We start from the raw sequence: 18,467 nt of genomic DNA, 5'->3' as shown, positions 1-18,467 counted from the left end.
CTCACCTAATGAGGACACGAACATCGATGGATGGATAAATCCGAACCAAGAAAATTGTCCTTATCCAAAAGCATGCCTGTAATGTTTATTTGTAACAAAAAAACAAAAAAAAGTCTTTGTGCTTGCATAATATGCTGTCATGCATTAAGCTACATTACAGTCCCGAGGCGACAATATTTGTTAGCATCGGCGCGCTACGGGACTTGCACTACCTGGTTTGAAAGTGCAATCCTTCTTTTGAAACGCTGTCATCGTACGTAGGGAATCCTTTGGGCTTGGGGCTGCAACAGAGACGGGAAAATATGAAAGAGACTTTCTTTGAAGAAAACACTGCATGTATTATTCAGATTGGCGCGCCCCCCCCCCCGGGGAGCGGGCGTTGTGTCACGGCCACAGTAGGCGGCTGTTGCTACGTACTGTTTGCAGCGGCAGACACGATGTCGGCGGCGTCTCGTCTTCCGCTGAGCCAGACAGACAGAAATGATTATGCAAAAAAACGGAAAAGAAATAACACTTTCCTTACCTGTCTGTGTCTCCAGGTGATGCAAATGAGGAGGAGAAGGACGACGATGATGACCGCAGCGCCGCTGAGAATCACCGGCATCCCCGTACTCAACCGTCGGTTGACGGTCAACGTGATTTCGGCCCGCGTCAGCCTCGTGCTGTTGCACCACAGCTCGCACCCCCACCCGCCGCCGTCGTCCGGGCCCACTTCCGGGATGACGATTCGGGCGGGGTCCGGACGGCCTGAGCCGAACAGAAACCGCGTGGCCGAGCGTTCGGGTGGGGACCACTTCAGCCAGTGGTCTCGGGGCAAGGCCTTGCCCAGGCTGCAGGTCAGAGTGACACTCTGGCCGCTGTCAAGCACCGATCCGGCAGAGGAGACAACTAGATGGATAGACAGAAAGACATAACGGTTACGTTAAAGCTGCCAAGAAGAAACAAACTCAAGAAAAGTATTGAGGTACCTTATATTTCAAAGCCATCTGTACTTTGGACTGTTTTACTGCCGCTTCTCCTCCCTCCTTATAGTGTCCGTGATATTGCTTGGTTAGGTTATAGGCTATTTTCATGTATTTTTTTTTTAACAAACACAAGTAATAAAGTAATCTATTACAATAAATAACATCAGGGGAAATGAACCATGTAAACTGACTTATGAGCTTGTTTATGGAAGAAATTAAACTTGTAAGTCAAGGCATTTCTGTCATTTATAATCCTGTTCACGACGCAAACGGGTTCAAGGTTCGTAAACTGCAATGCATCACACTGGGAGTCGTTTCTAATATTTGGCCCTTTTTCAAGCAAAAAGATTCCACAGTAAAAGCAAATGAGCACAATATTGCAAACATCTTTCCAGATGAGAAATTCCCATAACACAAGATTAAACAATTAAAAATTGAGATTGTGTTGCTCCTCTGCTGTGCGATCCCATTAAAACAAATGGGGCTACACTGACGTTTTATCCACAGTAAAAATCACACCGGGGAAACATGAAAGACCAACAACTCTCCCGTTGCCAACTCACATCTTGATGAATCAGAAAATATCCACAAAAAAAAAAAAAAAAAATAATATAATGATCAAAATAGAGAAAAAAATCACTTTCTTTCCTTTCTTAACTTAATACCGTGTTATGTAATTTGGTTGAGTTCACTACGCCATTTATAGTATCAGTCATTTATTTGTGCAAAAACATTAACACATTAAATAATAATAAAAACATCAATAAACATGAATAATTCTAATAAATTAACACCAATGATGACAACAATTTCCATTAGTATCATTGTGATTATTATGATTATATTGTCATTATTGTTGTATACTTTTCGTATTGTATTGTTATTAAAAAATGGCGTTATGAATATATATGCCACCACATTATTTTTTTATAATGTATTTTTAGCAACACAAGGAAGATGTTGTTTTAGTCATTGCGTTGTTTTCTTCTTATTTGTTTCGGTGCTTTGTGTTGTCTGCTGTATTTTGTCTTGTGAATTTGATGTTTATTCTATTTATTTATTTGACTTACTTTTTCTTATTAATTTATTGATGTAAATTGTATTTACTTGTATACTTACTTACAATGTGATTACATAGGGCACTGTGAAAATATGCAACCCCGTTATCTTTTAAATTTATTTTTACTATAACAATTAACAAATAAATAAAAAAAAGGGAATAAATAATCATGATTTGTGATCATATTCAAGCCCTCTTTAGGTCACCCTCAAAAAAGTGGACTCAGACTTAGGTCTGTGTTTTGGCTTTTGCCCATTCCGAAAAATTTCATTTAGTTCTGGTGAAGCCATTCTTTTCTTTAAACTCCTATTTTATATTATTTTCCCATTAGATAACCAGTTATTTTCTCAACCTAATTGGACAGAATTTTTTCCGCATTTATCTCTGAAAAAATGCATACTGTTAGCAAATTTCCAAATAGATTAATTGACATTTAAAAAACTGCATTTTACACTCACCAACATGTCTAAAGTAGTTGGTCTGGACTTACCCTGGAGCACCTCAACACTGACGACCCTTTGCAAGAAGGTGCGGTCGCTGAATTCGAAGCTGCACATGTAATGTCCCCTGTCTTCGGCTCGCCAATGTTTTTTGCTTAAAACCAAGCTGCTCGTTTCGAAGTCGGCGTCAAAACTCCTCCCCCTGCTGCTGTTTGACCTCCAGCCCCGTTCGGCGTTCGGCGGGGAGAAGGTCGAGAGTGTCTCTTCATTTATGATGATTTGATGGCCTAATAGTTTGGAACTGTATTGCCAGCGGACTTTCGAGACGCCCCGGGATTGGAATTGTTCCCAGGAGACGTTGCCGGCAAAAGGGCAGCGGACGGTGAGAGACGACCGCTCCGAGGTGTACACGGGATACTCGGGAGCTGGTGAGAGGTCTGGAAAAATCAGGGAGAGAGAAGAAAAGCTTGGGAGCGCTTTCATTGACACTCTAAAAACAGTTGGGTTCAAAAGGGGCCGACCCAACTTTTTCAGTTATTCATTTCATCCAAAAAGTTTAGCCAAATGAATGTACTACTTTTGACCCAATGTTGTGGGTTATTCATTGAACCCAAAAGGTTGGGTCAAATAAATAACACATAAAGCAATTTTTCTTGTTGTTTTGAAGAAAAAAAAAAACTCCAATAGTGGGTTGCTTGGGGTTTTCGGTCGGTTTAATAGATTTAAATGAATAATTTATTAACCCAAACAATAGGGTTAAATAATTAACCCAAACATGTTTTGTACAAAATAAGGCAATTGTTGTTTTTGTGTGTGGAAAAAAATATTGGGGTTGTTTTGACCCAAGTTTTCGGGGTTAAATAAATAAGCCAAAAAGTTGGGTTGAATAAATAAAGTTAATAAAGTTGGGTCAGTCTCTTTTTGACCCAATTTGGGTCATTTTTGACCCAACTGTTTTGAAGCTGTATGTTTGAAATTTGAGGTCATCCTACATGCCACTGAGGCTACTCAAAGTTTGTTCAAGGAATAAATTCCTTATGTTTGATTTTTTTTTATGAAGATTTTTTTCATTTAACTCATTCACTCGCAGCCATTTTCACTGAAGCAACCCCCTTCGCGCCCCACTGTTTTACTGGATTTTGACTGATTTTGCAAGGCCCACAGAATATTCTGCTCTGTTGCTATAAAAACATGGGACCTACCAAAAGAAAGATTAGAATCTCTTCTTTCATCAGGAAAAAGCATATTTCTATCTTTTGTGTTTTGCAGCAATTAGCATTAGAATAAGTTAAGTTTCCTCATTATTCACAAATGTGTTTAAAACAGTAAAACATGGCCCTGGTTGATCTCTTATACTCTGCTGCCACCTGCTGGCCGTTTTTGTAATAACTACCATTGGCTTCAAGCATTCTGTTCAGTTCTGAGGCGGCATCAAAGCCTTTTCTGTATGCTCTAGCATTAAAAAAACAACAACATAAAAACTTATAAATACGTCTTTGGGAGCATGGTCATATTTAAAATAGAACATATTTGTAAATTTTTGGGAGCAAATGAGTTAAGCAGAGAGAAAAAAAAACACCCCCTTCAAGCAAATCTCCCCCCCCGACCCATACTTGTGTACAATAAATATTGGTATAATACCCCTCCCTCGATTTGGGATCTAAAAATGGTGTTTCACAGGATTGAACAGTAATCGAGCAAAAAGGCCTCAGTTGACTGACCAATAACTGTAATGAAAAGTGAGGCCCTGTCCTCCCCGCCGTCCTTCACGACGACACAGCTCCAGCGACCGTTGTCTCTGCTCGTCACAACCAATCGGAATTGTCCTCCACTCTGAGAAATTCTCTCTCCCGCCGGATCCAACCAGTACATGCTTGGCTGGCGGTGGCCTGGAGGCGTGTCCACGCGGCAAGAGAACAACACGGCTTCAAGGGTCAGCAGAGGAGTGTGTTTCGAGTCGGCAGACACTACGGAGAGGAAGAGATTGCCGATCATTGTTTCAGGTAGAAGTCTGAAAAATGTCAAAGATAATGTCATTATTTTTCATGTACATTTAATAGCCCTAAAAAAAAACCACATTTTGCCAATTGCTGTCGACTGAATATGACATCACAGGTGCTCAGAGCTCAGGTAACGGCATATCACGGCATAGCTGTCTTGTGGGTTTGGTCACTGAGCCGTGATTGGTCGTTCCGTGTAAAGAGACAAAATCTATGCCGACCAAAAAAAGTCCAAACGATGAAAAAAAGAAGAAGAAATAGTTTCAACCCAAAATTTTACAGCAATAAAACTTAAAGGGGAACTCAACCGAAAATTTTTCTTAAAGGAATACTCCACTCATTGAGTCATTTTCAGCAGCACAAAGTTAATATTTTGTCCAGAATTAATTTGGTAACTTCATTATTTTTCACGTACAATTAATACCTTAAAATAAAAAACAATTCCACTTGCTGTCGACTGAAGATGACATCACCTGTGCTGAGGAAGTAGGTAACGACCAATCATGGCTCAGTTTGCTGACCAAATCCAGAAAACATGTAAACCATGATTGGAAGCAAGTGGAAACATTTGTTTTCAAAGTTATTAATTGTACAAGAAAAAATAAAATTTTAATTAAGTTATCAAATTAATTCTGGACAAAATATTAACTTTTTTACTGCTGAAAATTAAGTTAAGAGTCAAGTATCCCTTTTACATTATGTTGTCTGTGCCTCCACTAGTCTAAACACGGCATTCAGATTAATATTGCGTTTACCCTGAGCAACAAGGATGTCATTTTCATTGGACGGCAGGTGGCAAAATGGCCGCACCTTTCGCATTTGCAATATTGAGGTCTACAGAACATACTTTCTGTCCCCCCCGTCTTTCATCCTCGGCGCGGGGATGGATTTGGGAAATCTTAATCCAAGAGGATCAGAATTATTCTGATCCAATTCAGCAACATTTGGAAATACCGGGTGGGATTTGTAAATCTGAATCCGTTTAATCTGGATTGAACTTTTTGTTTACAGTTTATCAGCAAAAAAAAATAAAAAAATAAAAAAAAATAAAAAAAAGTTGAGTCTCTCTCACACCGTAGTTCAGTAAAAACGTCCCCAAAACAAGTTGTGGCTTTAACTGGATTTATTGAACTGGCTGGATAAATAAACCATGAATACATGTCGTATTGGTATTCGGAAAATCCAACATCCCTGATTTGGCCCACCTGTGATTTTGGAGATTCGAAAGGTCTTCATCGGAGTGATGTCACCTTGATTATCAACAAGTCCGGAAAAGACCACAGTGCTGCCAAAGTCGTCCTGTGTGACTTCCTTGATGGTCAGTGCGTCTTTGGATACGAGCAACCTGTTTGCCCAGCGCTCATCTGCGAGCAAAGACATGATAATGATAAAAAAAAAAAAAAAAAATCGGGACAAAGCGTGTCACCTCGCGGGAACACAATCGCACCTTGCGTGACGGACCAGTCGCGGAGCATCGGGTGCAGCCAGGCCAGCCAGCCTTGCTGGAGTTTACTGTGGGACCAGTACAAGTATTTGCTAGTTGGGTAGAGCCCCTCCAGCCTGAAGGTGACCGCGTCTCCCTCGTTGACGTAGACCACCTCCTCGCAGCCTGCGTCAGCATTCCGAGCCAGTAAATACAGGAAGTGCGGGCGTGAATGATTTCAGGGGCGCAACCTACTTGTCGTCCACGCGAGAGCAGCCACGACCAGCATCTGTACGATGACCTTCATGCTGGCCTGGAAAATAGAAAGCATTAGTATCCATAATGCCACAAGGGGGCAGTATCGGGAAGGCTCAACTCCTCCTCAACTTTTTATTACGGCAGTTTTATCAGTCGTTCTTCACAGAGGATAAATAATAAATGCTCGTGAGTGTTGTTATGTGTGTGTTGATGAGTTATTAACATTGTTTTTCAGTTTCAATTTATATTTTAGCCGTTTTGGATTTAGTTATAGCAGTATGGCTCAATGAATAGAATTGTATTCTTATCTGTCTCACTCTCAGAAGAAGGGCAACGGGTTTCTTCCATTTGCTATCTTAAAGGGAGTTTAGTCTAGTACCGGTCTCAGCCGGTCGGAAGAGGGGAGGCACAGGCTGATTATTGTTTTTCTCTAATCTGATTTATACCTATGGGAACAGAAGGGGGGGTTTTCTGGTATTCACTGAGTTGTAAACAAATGTACTGTGGGCTGATGGGAGGAGACTTTTCGTATTCACCGACTTTTCAATAAATAATGATGTGCCGGAGTAGAGAGGACACACAATCTGAACAGAACACGATTTGAGTGTCGTCAATTGTTGTCATCAGAAGCTTCTGTTTTAATGATACCTTTGCAAAGGGACTTCTTCACCAGAATCTCACCATTTAGTTAATTGAACACGCAAAGAGTAGAATATAAATATTATCGACTTTAACAGTGTGTACACATGGCACATGTCTAGTGGTGTCCAAATGAGTGCGTTGAGTTTGAATCCATTTATAGTTCCTTTAACGCTTCAAATTAATGACGACCCCTGAATTGGAAATAAAACTGAGGGGAATTGCAGTCACAACGCAGCAGGCACGTTCACATCAAAATTTAGCAGTATTGAATTGAATAGTAATGCATACATTTGTGGGGACTGGGATCAAGTTGTATTTTACAATTTAAAAAAATGTGCAGAATTTCGCAAAATACTTCACGTTGAAGTTTAGATAGCTTTCAATATATTGCAAATGCAATTATGCCATCTAGTGGCAGAAAAATTACCTCCACACAAATCAATATCACACTTGTTTTTATAGTACAGTATGTGTTTTTAATTTGAATTCCATTTTATGAATTATTATGAAATTACTGTATCAATGACTAAAAGATGAAGCCATATTTCCATGAGTTTGACTGACAATTTTCCACTTTTGTTAACAAGAGTATGAAAACTATTATATATTTTATTGTACATTTAGAACAGATATAAGATTTTCGATTAATCGCGAGTGAACTATCGAAGACATGCAATAAAATTTGGATAAAAAATTTTAATCGCCTGAAACCTCTAGTTCATATATGTAACAACATGGCCACTTAGATGCTAATTGTTAGCGACATTTCTCACCAGATCTTCTAGCTCAAGTTAGATGATGAAAATTGCTTCATTCAAATTTCTGAAATGCCATTAATCCATTCGTGCCCACCCAAAAAAAGTAATATGATATTTTTTAATCAAAAAATAGCACTGTGAAGAAGTGATGACATCATTAATCAGATTTCTTTATTTTTTTATTTAACGATTTATACTGTCATGAAAAGTGTCCGTTGTGCTAAAAATTCATATTTTTTTGGTATTTGTTTGCTTATGTTTGAAATAAAAAAAACAATAAAAATTCACTAAATGACTCATAATTCTTGCTTTTGTGCAAAATATATAGAAAGGGGTGGGGGTGGCGGGGGGGGGGGTGTGAAGCAGGAAGTGACGCCTTTGTGGTGGTCTCAGATTTGAGGAGTGGAGATGAAAAGTCGACGACAGCGAAGAGTGGGCGTCCTGCGGCGGCTTTCGCGCGAGCTTTCGTCAACGTTTGCGGCGGGCCTTGATTTCGTCAAGATTCTTATCCTGATTCTCGTGCTTCCTCCCACAACCCCGTCGTCTCTTCCAAGAAAGACGGATCCCTCCCTCGCTCCAAAACCAACCACAGCGCACGGAGACTGCGCTTGAAGCTCATTTCTAAATTTCTCTTCCATCAGCGCGGTTGTTAGAAGAGTTCCGTTGGTTATTGTAACGACAGCATTTTATATTGGAAAGTTGCAAAGTTCAGGGAGCTCTCCCAGCTCATCAATATGGCTTAACAAAAATGAAAGCGTAAACACGCAAATATCACAGCTCCCTAGAGTTTGACAGGATATTATTATTATTATTTTTAAATACAAAATAAATGAAATGTTAAACTTTCACACATCTTTGGTTTATGATTTCAGACAAAAATAAAAGGTGCACAGTTCCCAAGGGCAACAGCATAAAAAAAATAAAATAAAGTTAAATGATAACTTACGTAAATAAATAAATAGAGTTTCAAATGGATCTTTTTTCGGCTGTCAGATTTTAAACTTTTTTTTTTTTTTTTTTTTTTAAACAAGGCCGATACTGATTTGTGAAAATACCAGCACAAATAATGTCATCATAAAAAGTTCTCAAGTAAAATAGAGATACCTGAAAAATCTACCCGAGTGCAGTATTATCAAAATGTTTTTTTTTTACTTTGTGACAGAAGTGAAACAAGAAAAAAAGAAAATCTGTTTTGATTTCACGAACCGGATCAAATGGTTACATTTTAATTTACGTCAATCATACTGCACCCCATATATCAAGATACATTTTAAAAATGTGTTTTATGACACCGGGAATATTGGTTTGACGTTACTGATGTTTTTTTTATTTTATTTATTTAATTAACTTGGGTAGCGTCGGCTTCAGCAAGCTTTTACATGTTGCACATGAATATACGTGACAAATGCTACCGCCGTAATCGAAACATTTTTAAATCGTTACAACCTTGAATTGTTGTATCGAGAATCGTGTCAAATTGCCTTTTGTGCTAGACTCTGTTACGTTCCAGCACTGCTTTTAGGCACAACGCGAACGCGTACGGTAGAGTACCGGTTCATTTTGGCAAACAAACTGTCAATCATCTCTCCCTGCGTGTGCGTTACGTACGGCATGCGACGCGACAACAACAACACCGTGGAGCAATGTTTGTGATAATGGGAAGGCGTTTGAAAAGCCAGCATGACGACTGCTGTCATTATTCTTTTGGTGCATGCTGGGATGTTATTTGCGAGGTGCTTGGGGGGAATTTAGGTAACGATCTCCTTTTGGTTGGTTTGGCCTTTGCGTTTGTATTGGCACATGTTATAGATTTTTTTTTATACATATACAATTTTACGTGCTCCACTCATGAGAATAGAATCCATTTTACATTCAATAATATGGGCTATATCGTTAGCCTCATAGCTAATAATTGCCCAAGCCATTTTAATTTCACGATATCAATAAATAATACCAACATGCTTGCTAAAAAAATTACTTATTTTATTTATTTATTTATTTTTTTAAATATAGATTCTAAGTGATGGTTGAATCGAAGGAACGGGACTCTTTTTGTTTGTTGAATTGGTTGGATTAAAAAAAAAAAAAAAAAAAAAAAAAAAAAAGAACAAAAAAATGACAGGCAAGAATGCTTTTAGGATAACGATTATGTACTAATAATATACTTGAATACTAATCACTTAAAATATGCAGAATTTTGTTTAATAATAAAAACAATCTTTTGTCAAACAATAAAAATATTAAGAACCTTCCAAAAACCAGATGTTGATTACTTACCAGGGGGAGAAATAATATGATCTCAAACTATAATGATAACTAATAATAATTATGAAAAAGAAACTAAGATGAAGGTAAACAATAAATGACAATCAAGCTGGTCAAAACAATGACAGCATAATATGATTACTTATCATATTTGACTATTTTGGTTAAAAACGAGAAAGAGCCCATCCAACAGTATTGATGTGCTTAAATATGGACACTTTCTATTTTAGTGGGTTGGCGACATTTTTCCAACAAAAATTACAATTTCAAATTTTTTTCAATTGCATTTTTTTCTATCGCCAAATTGACGGCAACAAAAAAATAAATCAAGCACAACTAAAACTCAGATTACAGATTAAACAAACTAGAATTCGACATTTTAAATCAAGAAACATGAACTAACGTGCTTTACTATTTTGTACTTTTTTTTTCTCTCAACAGTACATTTGAGACTTCACATAATAATAATGATATTTTATCATTAAAAATACAATTTGGGTTAACGAGCTTCTACATTATTAACCATTACGGAAAGATAAAAAAATTGTTTGGTTATTCCAACAGTGACATAAACTTCACATATTGGATGCTGGTCTAATGTACAGTGATGATTTAGTAACACTGTTATTTATTCCGTAAAGAAAGCAGGTGAAACTACACGTCAAAGAGTTTGGCGTACTTACAGTTGCAGATGACGATTCTGTTCTATCGTGCTGATCACAGAACGTCTTTTGACTGGCGGTGCGGTCGCTGTTGCACCTCCCTCAACACGCATTGATTTGATTGGCCTGCAAACAAACTAAACAAGCGCATTACAATATTATCCACTGATGATGACATTTTACAGATATTTTTTTTTACTATAGAATAAGAATTACATAAAAAAAAAAATAAGAATTGTGAATTACGGCAGAGTTCCGTTCCTAGGCTGGCGTTGTAACCCGAATTACGACTTAAGTCGGATTTCACTGTTAAAGCCAATATTTACATCAAAATATTTTGTATAGTAATAAAAAAATAAAAATAAAACATATTTGCGCGACCCGGAATAACAGGAAACAATATTTCCTGTTTCCGCACGGACATTCATTGCTGACGGACGGCAGAGCGGAGCTAATTCCACTGATCTGAATAAATGACTGGATAGCCTACAGGCCAAGACTTTTGAAGTCGCGAGGCCGCCATATTGCTCCTCCCAACAAACGTTTCTCGGCATACGATCCTATAACATTTACAGTATCCAAATTAGAGAACATTTGAAATTTGTTCAACATTAACAAGAGGACTTCAGACATTTTACGACTTGCCTTAAATACATGTATAAATTATATGCTTAATGATATATAGAAGCATATTCCTTATTAAAGAATTATAACTGTAATTCAACGAAAGATGCCAAATCTCATATTGGGGTCTAAGGAACTGAGCGACAAAAGAAAAAGCAGCACATTCCGTCCACTTGTTCATTTATATTTTTCTTGTTAAAAAATAGTGACCACCCCGCCACCGGCCTTATACTAACTAACTAACGAGCTGTAAATGTCTCACCTGTACGTATACCTTATAGTTCATACAGCAGTCCGCTCGCAAGGTGGGAGGAGCAAGATGGCCGCCGTGTGACTTCAACGGCTATCCAGTAATATATTCAGGTCAGAGGCTAATTCAAACGTAAACACGGAAACGAGACGCGCCCGATGGCGAGCCTTCCTGCTCGACGGACGTCCGTTGCTGGAGGTAACAACAACGCAACTTTATATAATTTTTTAAAATGGCGTGATTACTGTGAGAAATTAACAAAAAAAGAAGATGCCACGAACGTGGCACGGGCGCCGTAAAGTCGAAACGGCGTAACTCAAGGACTCGAGGAGTGCTATATATTGTATGTAAATATAGTAAAAAATAATAATAATAATGGCACCACATCCCCCTCACAGCATAGCTGGCATCTTTGCAGTCTAATTTGCATATTTGCTCAATTATGTCTCCCTTAATCACATCATTATCCTGTACTGTGTAGATCACATTTTCCTAGAGGGATACACGTTAAAGTGATAAAAGTGAATTATCATATTGCACTGGGTAACTGTGAGGTATTAGATGGCGATGCAGGCCAGGAGATGAGTTCGGTATAACAAAAAAAAAAAAAAGGGATTTAGACAAACGAAAATGGCGCTCCGACATTTTATTGATATTGTACAAATTTGTGTTAAAAAAAAAAGAAGAAAAAAAAGGATCCCCACTTGTATGCCTTTCTGCACACAGTATGAGGTTAGCAAGAACAAGTCCTGACCATCCTGACGACATTTTTATTTTAATAATAAACAAACTTTCGGCCCCTTTTCTGCTAATTACATTGCAATTTTTTTGGGGGGGTACAAAATCCTACTAAATTCCCACGAGAAAAAAAAGAAGCAGCGGCATCGTGATTGCCTCTCATTTGGCAAATGTTACCAAAATCACTTTACTCTATTTTCATGGCGAGGCGCTCGCACCGCGTGGCCCGCTGCGTGCGCGCGCGAGAGATGATTTTGTTGTGGAAAAATCCCATCATCTGACGCCACTTCGGCTGCGAGATGATTTGCGCTAATGGGACGACACCCCAGGTACAAAAACATGAGAGCGAACACACAAACGCAGTGCGTTCATTAGCGTCACACACGCGCGCAGATTATTTCAGGTCGTTACGAAGCCGTGAAAAGGGAATCCTGTTGTTTGTAATGAAAAAGGCTTATATAAGAGAAGAGTGAACTTTTTGGCGAGAGGATCTCGAAAGAGAAGCATAAGCACTTTGTCGTGGTTTTGACCAGGGTTATTATAGTTTTGCCATTTTCATTTGAGTTAGTTTTTATTCCGTTTTTTTTTTTTTTTTTAATGGAGTTAGTTTGAATTAGTTCTGTCCCACGTATGTTATTGTGATTTTTATTCTCCACACTTTTTTTTTTGCCGTGAAACAACTCCCACATAATGCTTCTGATTGACACTGTTCAAATTTCAACTTGCTTAAAAATTTCATATCGTCTGGTTCCACATTACTTACAGTATTCACACAATTTAACGTTAAATATCAACTTTTCCGCATTCATTTTCAATGGGTCAGACATTGTCTCATTTTCATTGCATTGCAAATTTACCCATGGCCGTTATTTTAAGTCATCTACATGTATAACAACTGACTATCATATCAGGAAATGAATTATCATTTCTCTGAAATGATTGAATCCCACTTTAGACAGATTGCAGGACAAGTTTTCTTTTTATTCATTTAGTTTTGTTTCCCACACCATGTTAATACTTGGGCGGGCCACCCAAGAAGTTTTCAAGTAAATTTATTTACTGGCATTTTTTTTTTTAAAGGAAAAAAAAACGTGTCACGACCAGATATACCGCATGTAACGTTAGTTCAGTGTCACTCGTCCAAACTAGTGAAAACCAGCGATTCCCACCACGTCTTTATTCCTGTTAATATTGAAATAGAAATATTTAAAATCACATTTAAATTCAACCCCAAAGGCTCATGTATTAAATTAATTACCACATTTTTGCTATAATTTTAGTTTGTTTTGTAAACATAAAATGTAGTTTCAGTTCATTTGTTTTTTTAAAAAGCATTTTGTTTTTATTTTATTTTAACGGAAAAAAATTTTTGATTATTTTTTTTTTCATTAGTTTTCGTTGACGAATAACCTTGATGATCAATTGGCGGATTATGAGAGCACTTACTGTAATGTCAGCGCTGTGATTGACAGGTTGTCCGTCCAGGGCGTAGCCCGCCTCCCGCCCCAACTTGAGTGCGGGGCAAGAAAGAACAATGACACGCGATAGCGATGGAAGTCGCCTTGCATGTGTCAAATGATGTGATCATTGCCGTTCTGAGGGAACGCGTGCAGGTGTCTCCTACACAAACACACAAACAATGACACACACAGGAAGTCACACTTGTATCACACTTGCACAAGCAGTACATTTGACTTTGTGCAATAACCCACTAAAAGATACATACATAGATTATAGATAGGATTTTTTTTTTTTCTTAAATATGTTTACGTACTGAATTTGTGAGTTCAATGCCCCTTTTAATGTAATGAGTAAAAATGTGAATATATAAAATGATTGTTGTTTTAGTTAACTGTAAAGTTGATCAACAATAATACAAAATAAATAATTACCGCTATCATTTATATACATATCTAATACGTAATAAAATATGAATTAAATCAAATTGTTTTATCATCTTATTCTTATATAAAAGACGTTACATATAATGTAAATAAAATATTGCAAACATAAATCAAAATATTAATGTTGTATCAACATAAGACATTCTGTAATGTATGAAACAGATATACAAATTCATTATTTATTTATTTTTAAATAGAATTAACATTGGCTTAAATATATAAAATAAATTACATTATATACAAAATATCAAATTAAAAACACATTTTTGGATCAACTTTACTGTGATTAACTAAAAATAAAAGAAAAATTTCAACTCATTTAAGATACATGAAGCCATGTTTGCCATCATTTTGCCCAAACAATCCAAAATCTCATGGAAGCGGTGACTGTCATTTATCGTTTTTCTCTCCTCCCCTTTTTACGCACATCTTCTCTCCGATTGAAATTTCAGATGCTTTGGTGTGTTTTTTTCTTTGTGTGCGAGTGCGCCTGCGTTGTTGTGACTAAATGCACCAGTTGTGCGGAAATACAGATGTTATCCAATACAATGTGTCGTCAAATCAAAAAACTGCATTTATTGAAAACTTTATGTAGAAAAAGTCAATGCAGATCTTTAAATTTTTTTTTTTTTTTTTTTTTTAAAGAGCATTAAAAAATTCACTGGAGCTTCTTCTCATGCTGCGTGTATGTGAATGAGTTCAGATCGATCTTATTTGTATTCACGTCACCGGTCGCGAACGCTTCATCATCATCACTGATTCTCTTTCTCTCTGTAACGTCACCTTTTTAGTTTTCCTCTCGATTTTTCTTCTTCAGCGCGTCGGGAGGGCGGGCGGCGTCTTCTTTTTCTTCTTCTTCTTCTTCTTCGTCTCCGGCCGCCGTGGCGCCGCGGCAGCTGTCGGGCTGCGATAAAGACGAGAGGTTTTGGCTCTAATTAGCACAGCGGCGGCTGCCGAATAAGCGTATTGAGTGCAGGGGGGATAAGAGGGAGATGAAATACCAGCGAAACTGGCAACATTGGCGGCTGTTCTTCATCTGTAGGAATCTTTTCTGAAGTAAAAACAAAAACAAAGCATTATTGATTTTTTTTTTTTTTTTTACTTTTTCAACACAGCTTTGTAATCAATTTTCTTTCAACTTGCAGTAAGTCCAGCGTAAAGTTTGCGCAGAGAAGATTCAGTTACAAGCTTTTCATGGCAGCAAACTTAACAAGCATCAAATAACAAGCAAAGGAAAAAAAAAATAAACTTACCATAAAACTAAACATAAAATAAGAAAATGACACATTGTGTATTTATTTACTCGGCCATTATTAATGAGGTTAATGACATTCTACGTCACGACGCACTGAATGCCTTGCGACTTAAATCACAATGGCGCCGTATGTCCAAATAAAGTTTCTACAAAACGTATTAAACTGGAAATGATTTTTGAAAAATGATTCTTTTTTTTTTTTTTTTTTTTAATGAAAAATGATTCTTATAGTTATGTGAGTAACAAGCAAATAAATAATATAGAGCAAACTTGTCATTACAGTCGGGGTTCCTTTTAAGAACTATAGATTATACATTTTTAACAGTTTTTATTTTGTTATTTTAACTGATTCACTGACAGCTAAAAGCATCAAAAATGCATTTGAACTATTTCTATTCGTTTAACATTTTTTCCCTCCTTTGTTAACGAGTATGAAAAGCTAGATTTTTTTTATTGTACATTTAGAACAGATATGAAATGTGCGATTAATTGTGAGTTAACTAGGGAAGTCATACAATTAATAAAAAATTTTAAAAAGTAATTGCACGTCGCCCCAAATTTTTTATAATTTTTTAAAAATGAATTTAAGGCAGTGAATGACTTAATTACGTAACAATACTCGAAGCTGTCAAAATTAATTGATGAATCGACAAGTCATCAATTATCAAATTCATCGGCAACTATGTTAATAATCGAGTAATCGTTTGGAGCCTTGTTTTAAATTTCAAATTATCCATATTCTTTGATTTCAGCATATCAACAGTAATTGTTCGCTAATTTCTGTAGACCTTCATGAAAGAAGACTGTGTTAAATCAAAATAAGTCATCTGTTTTATTTTGGAAAACAATGACCAAACCGGTATTATCAATCCTCCTTTTTTTTTTTTTTTTTACTATACAAAGTATGAAACCCCAAGCACAATAAAGAGTAATCGGGGGGGGGGGGGGCACTAAACCATACATATGACATAGTTTGTTGTTTTTAGAAAAAATGTCAATCAAGTCTTTATAAACTCACAAATCTATTTTGTGTGCAGTTTAGTGCTCACCAGAGACCACCACAAGCGCGTGTACGTTCTCCTTATTGTCCACCAAGCACGCAAACTCGCCGGCGTCGCCTTCCTCCACCGCAGAGATCTCCAAATCAGCCTCCTGCCTTAAGCTTGCCCTCCGTACGATGTTACTCTCGGTGCCTGGCAGGAGACAATACAAAATGGATGAAGTCATGAGCGATTGGATGAGTGACTTTTTTGTCTCGTACCAAGAACTATGCATGATTAAATGTTGGTGATAATCTCATACTGACTTACCCAGTGGAGGCCACATGATGGTCTTCAACAGGAAAGATGTCACTCGGAAAACTCTTCAAAAAAAATGTTTGAAAAAGTCAAAGTGTAGTTTTAAATCCAGGATAGATGTGAACGAAAGAGCAGATTCCAAAACCACCCAAGTTCTTCTTCACTTTCTTCATCTCGTTCTTGTATAAAAATAAAAATAAAACGCTGGTAAATTCCAGATGTCACTGGAAAATGTGCCATATTTTCAAAAACCCAGTGTTTTTTCTGTGTCCAAATTTAAATAGCAATGAATTTTAATCATCCATCTGCACGAAGGCGCACCCATCGGTACTGCTGTATTTATAATATATGTCACGCATTATTTTAATGGTTTCTTTTTTATTTTACAGTTTTGGGAGTTGACTTTTATATTTTCTAAATGAAAATAAAACCACAATTATTAGAATATACATGAATTGAGAAAATCATCTGAACTTCAACTTGAAAGATTAAAATGTTTTTTTGTTTTTTCTAAAGTGACATTGTGCCTCAAGGTGCCTTTACATAAAATGTGCTAAATAGGGAAAATGTTTTTTTTAATTAAAGACAGCTATCAGATAAATACATTTAAAAAAATAGCATTACCAAAAAAAAAGATATTAGCAAAATCACAAAAGAAATGCTTGTATTGAAATATTGTAGGATAGCAAAGGAAATTTGCTCCGTTTATAAACCATTTATTTTTGTTTTAGGAGGTCCAGAGCAATTAAAATAAAAAAATACTATGAATCAACCATTCATTTAATCTTAAACTTAAAAATTGTAAACTATATCTACTGATGCATTGTTACTTATTTTCTTCTCTTTATGAGCTAAATATATGTATTTTTTTTAATTATTTTTAAGATTGAATTAAAAACAACTATTACATATAACAGTTGACTTTCCATAAAATGTGTATTTAGTCACCCTCTTAAAATAATTACCAAAGCCCCCCCCCCCCAAATCATCTCCTCGTGAGGAAAATGGTTCAGTTTTATTAAGACGTTGATTTGTTATTTAAGGTGACATCGAGTCATTAACTCATTCACTGCCATTGACGGGTATAGACGTCAAAAATTCATTTGAACTATTTCTATTAGTTTATTGTTTTTGTACAATGTTTTTATTGTATTTTTATTTTATTTTTTAGAACAGATATAAAAATGATTAATTGTGAGTTATGAGTCATGCGATTAATTACAATTTAAAAAAATTAGCGCCTGACGCCCCGGATTTTTCATAATCTTTAAGTCGCGTCAGGCGATTACATTTTTTAATTAATCCCACATTTTATATCTGTATTTCTAAAAAATATATATAGGTTTTCATACTCGTTAACAAAAGTGGGGAAAAAAAGTAAACTAATAGAAATAGTTCAAATTAATTGTTGACGTCTATAACCGTCAATGGCAGTGAATGAGTTAAAAGGCACTCTTAAAAATGTATTCATAAATTAAATTAAAAAATAAAAAAAAAATAGAAAAATAGATAACTACCGCTAAATAAAAGTAATACGAATACTGATTAAACCTCAAAGGTGACATTAGCAAAACGATCATTTTGTAGCAACATTATAAGTTGTGCCAACGTGACCAGAAAAAAATCAATTCTCACCGCGTAAGTGCAGCAAAACAAGCTCAATCTCGAAACAAGTGACACACTTCTACAGTAACTACAGCAAAGCCAGCAAAATGGAGTTAGCCCACTTATACACCTTCATTCATGAATACTTACCTGAATTTTGAGGCGGTTATGTGCACTATATTCTCATTCAAGACACAAATCTTTGCTCATCCTCTTGCTACACTTGCGAGGATGTCAAACACTGTAGGAGGCAAAACTTGAAAAGAAGCACACGATAAAGTTGCAAAGTTGTCGAGCAACTTCCACCACACAGAAAGAAA

At 36.6% G+C, this 18,467-nt stretch overlaps 1 protein-coding gene across 1 annotated transcript; it reads right to left on the bottom strand.

The window, feature by feature from the left end:
- On the bottom strand, positions 1–16,658 carry cd4-1 (CD4-1 molecule). Its single transcript, XM_086078523.1, has 14 exons — positions 16,555–16,658; positions 16,294–16,437; positions 14,991–15,040; positions 14,773–14,893; positions 13,532–13,705; positions 10,495–10,610; positions 6,144–6,201; positions 5,913–6,074; positions 5,671–5,829; positions 4,187–4,432; positions 2,516–2,902; positions 524–888; positions 418–461; positions 1–281 (listed from the first exon to the last, which is right to left on the bottom strand). The coding sequence occupies exons 7-14, from the start codon at positions 6,193–6,195 to the stop codon at positions 209–211; spliced, it is 1,488 nt and encodes a 495-aa protein (XP_085934649.1). The 5' UTR covers positions 6,196–6,201; positions 10,495–10,610; positions 13,532–13,705; positions 14,773–14,893; positions 14,991–15,040; positions 16,294–16,437; positions 16,555–16,658; the 3' UTR covers positions 1–208.
- Positions 16,659–18,467: the final 1,809 nt, after the last annotated feature.

This window comes from Leptonotus elevatus, chromosome 6 (assembly GCF_054856555.1).
Source record: "Leptonotus elevatus isolate MCC_2025b chromosome 6, RoL_Lele_1.0, whole genome shotgun sequence".
In the NCBI taxonomy this organism is placed as follows: domain Eukaryota; kingdom Metazoa; phylum Chordata; class Actinopteri; order Syngnathiformes; family Syngnathidae; genus Leptonotus; species Leptonotus elevatus.
Note: the sequence above shows the minus strand (reverse complement) of the source record. Positions and strands in the feature narration are given on the sequence as shown.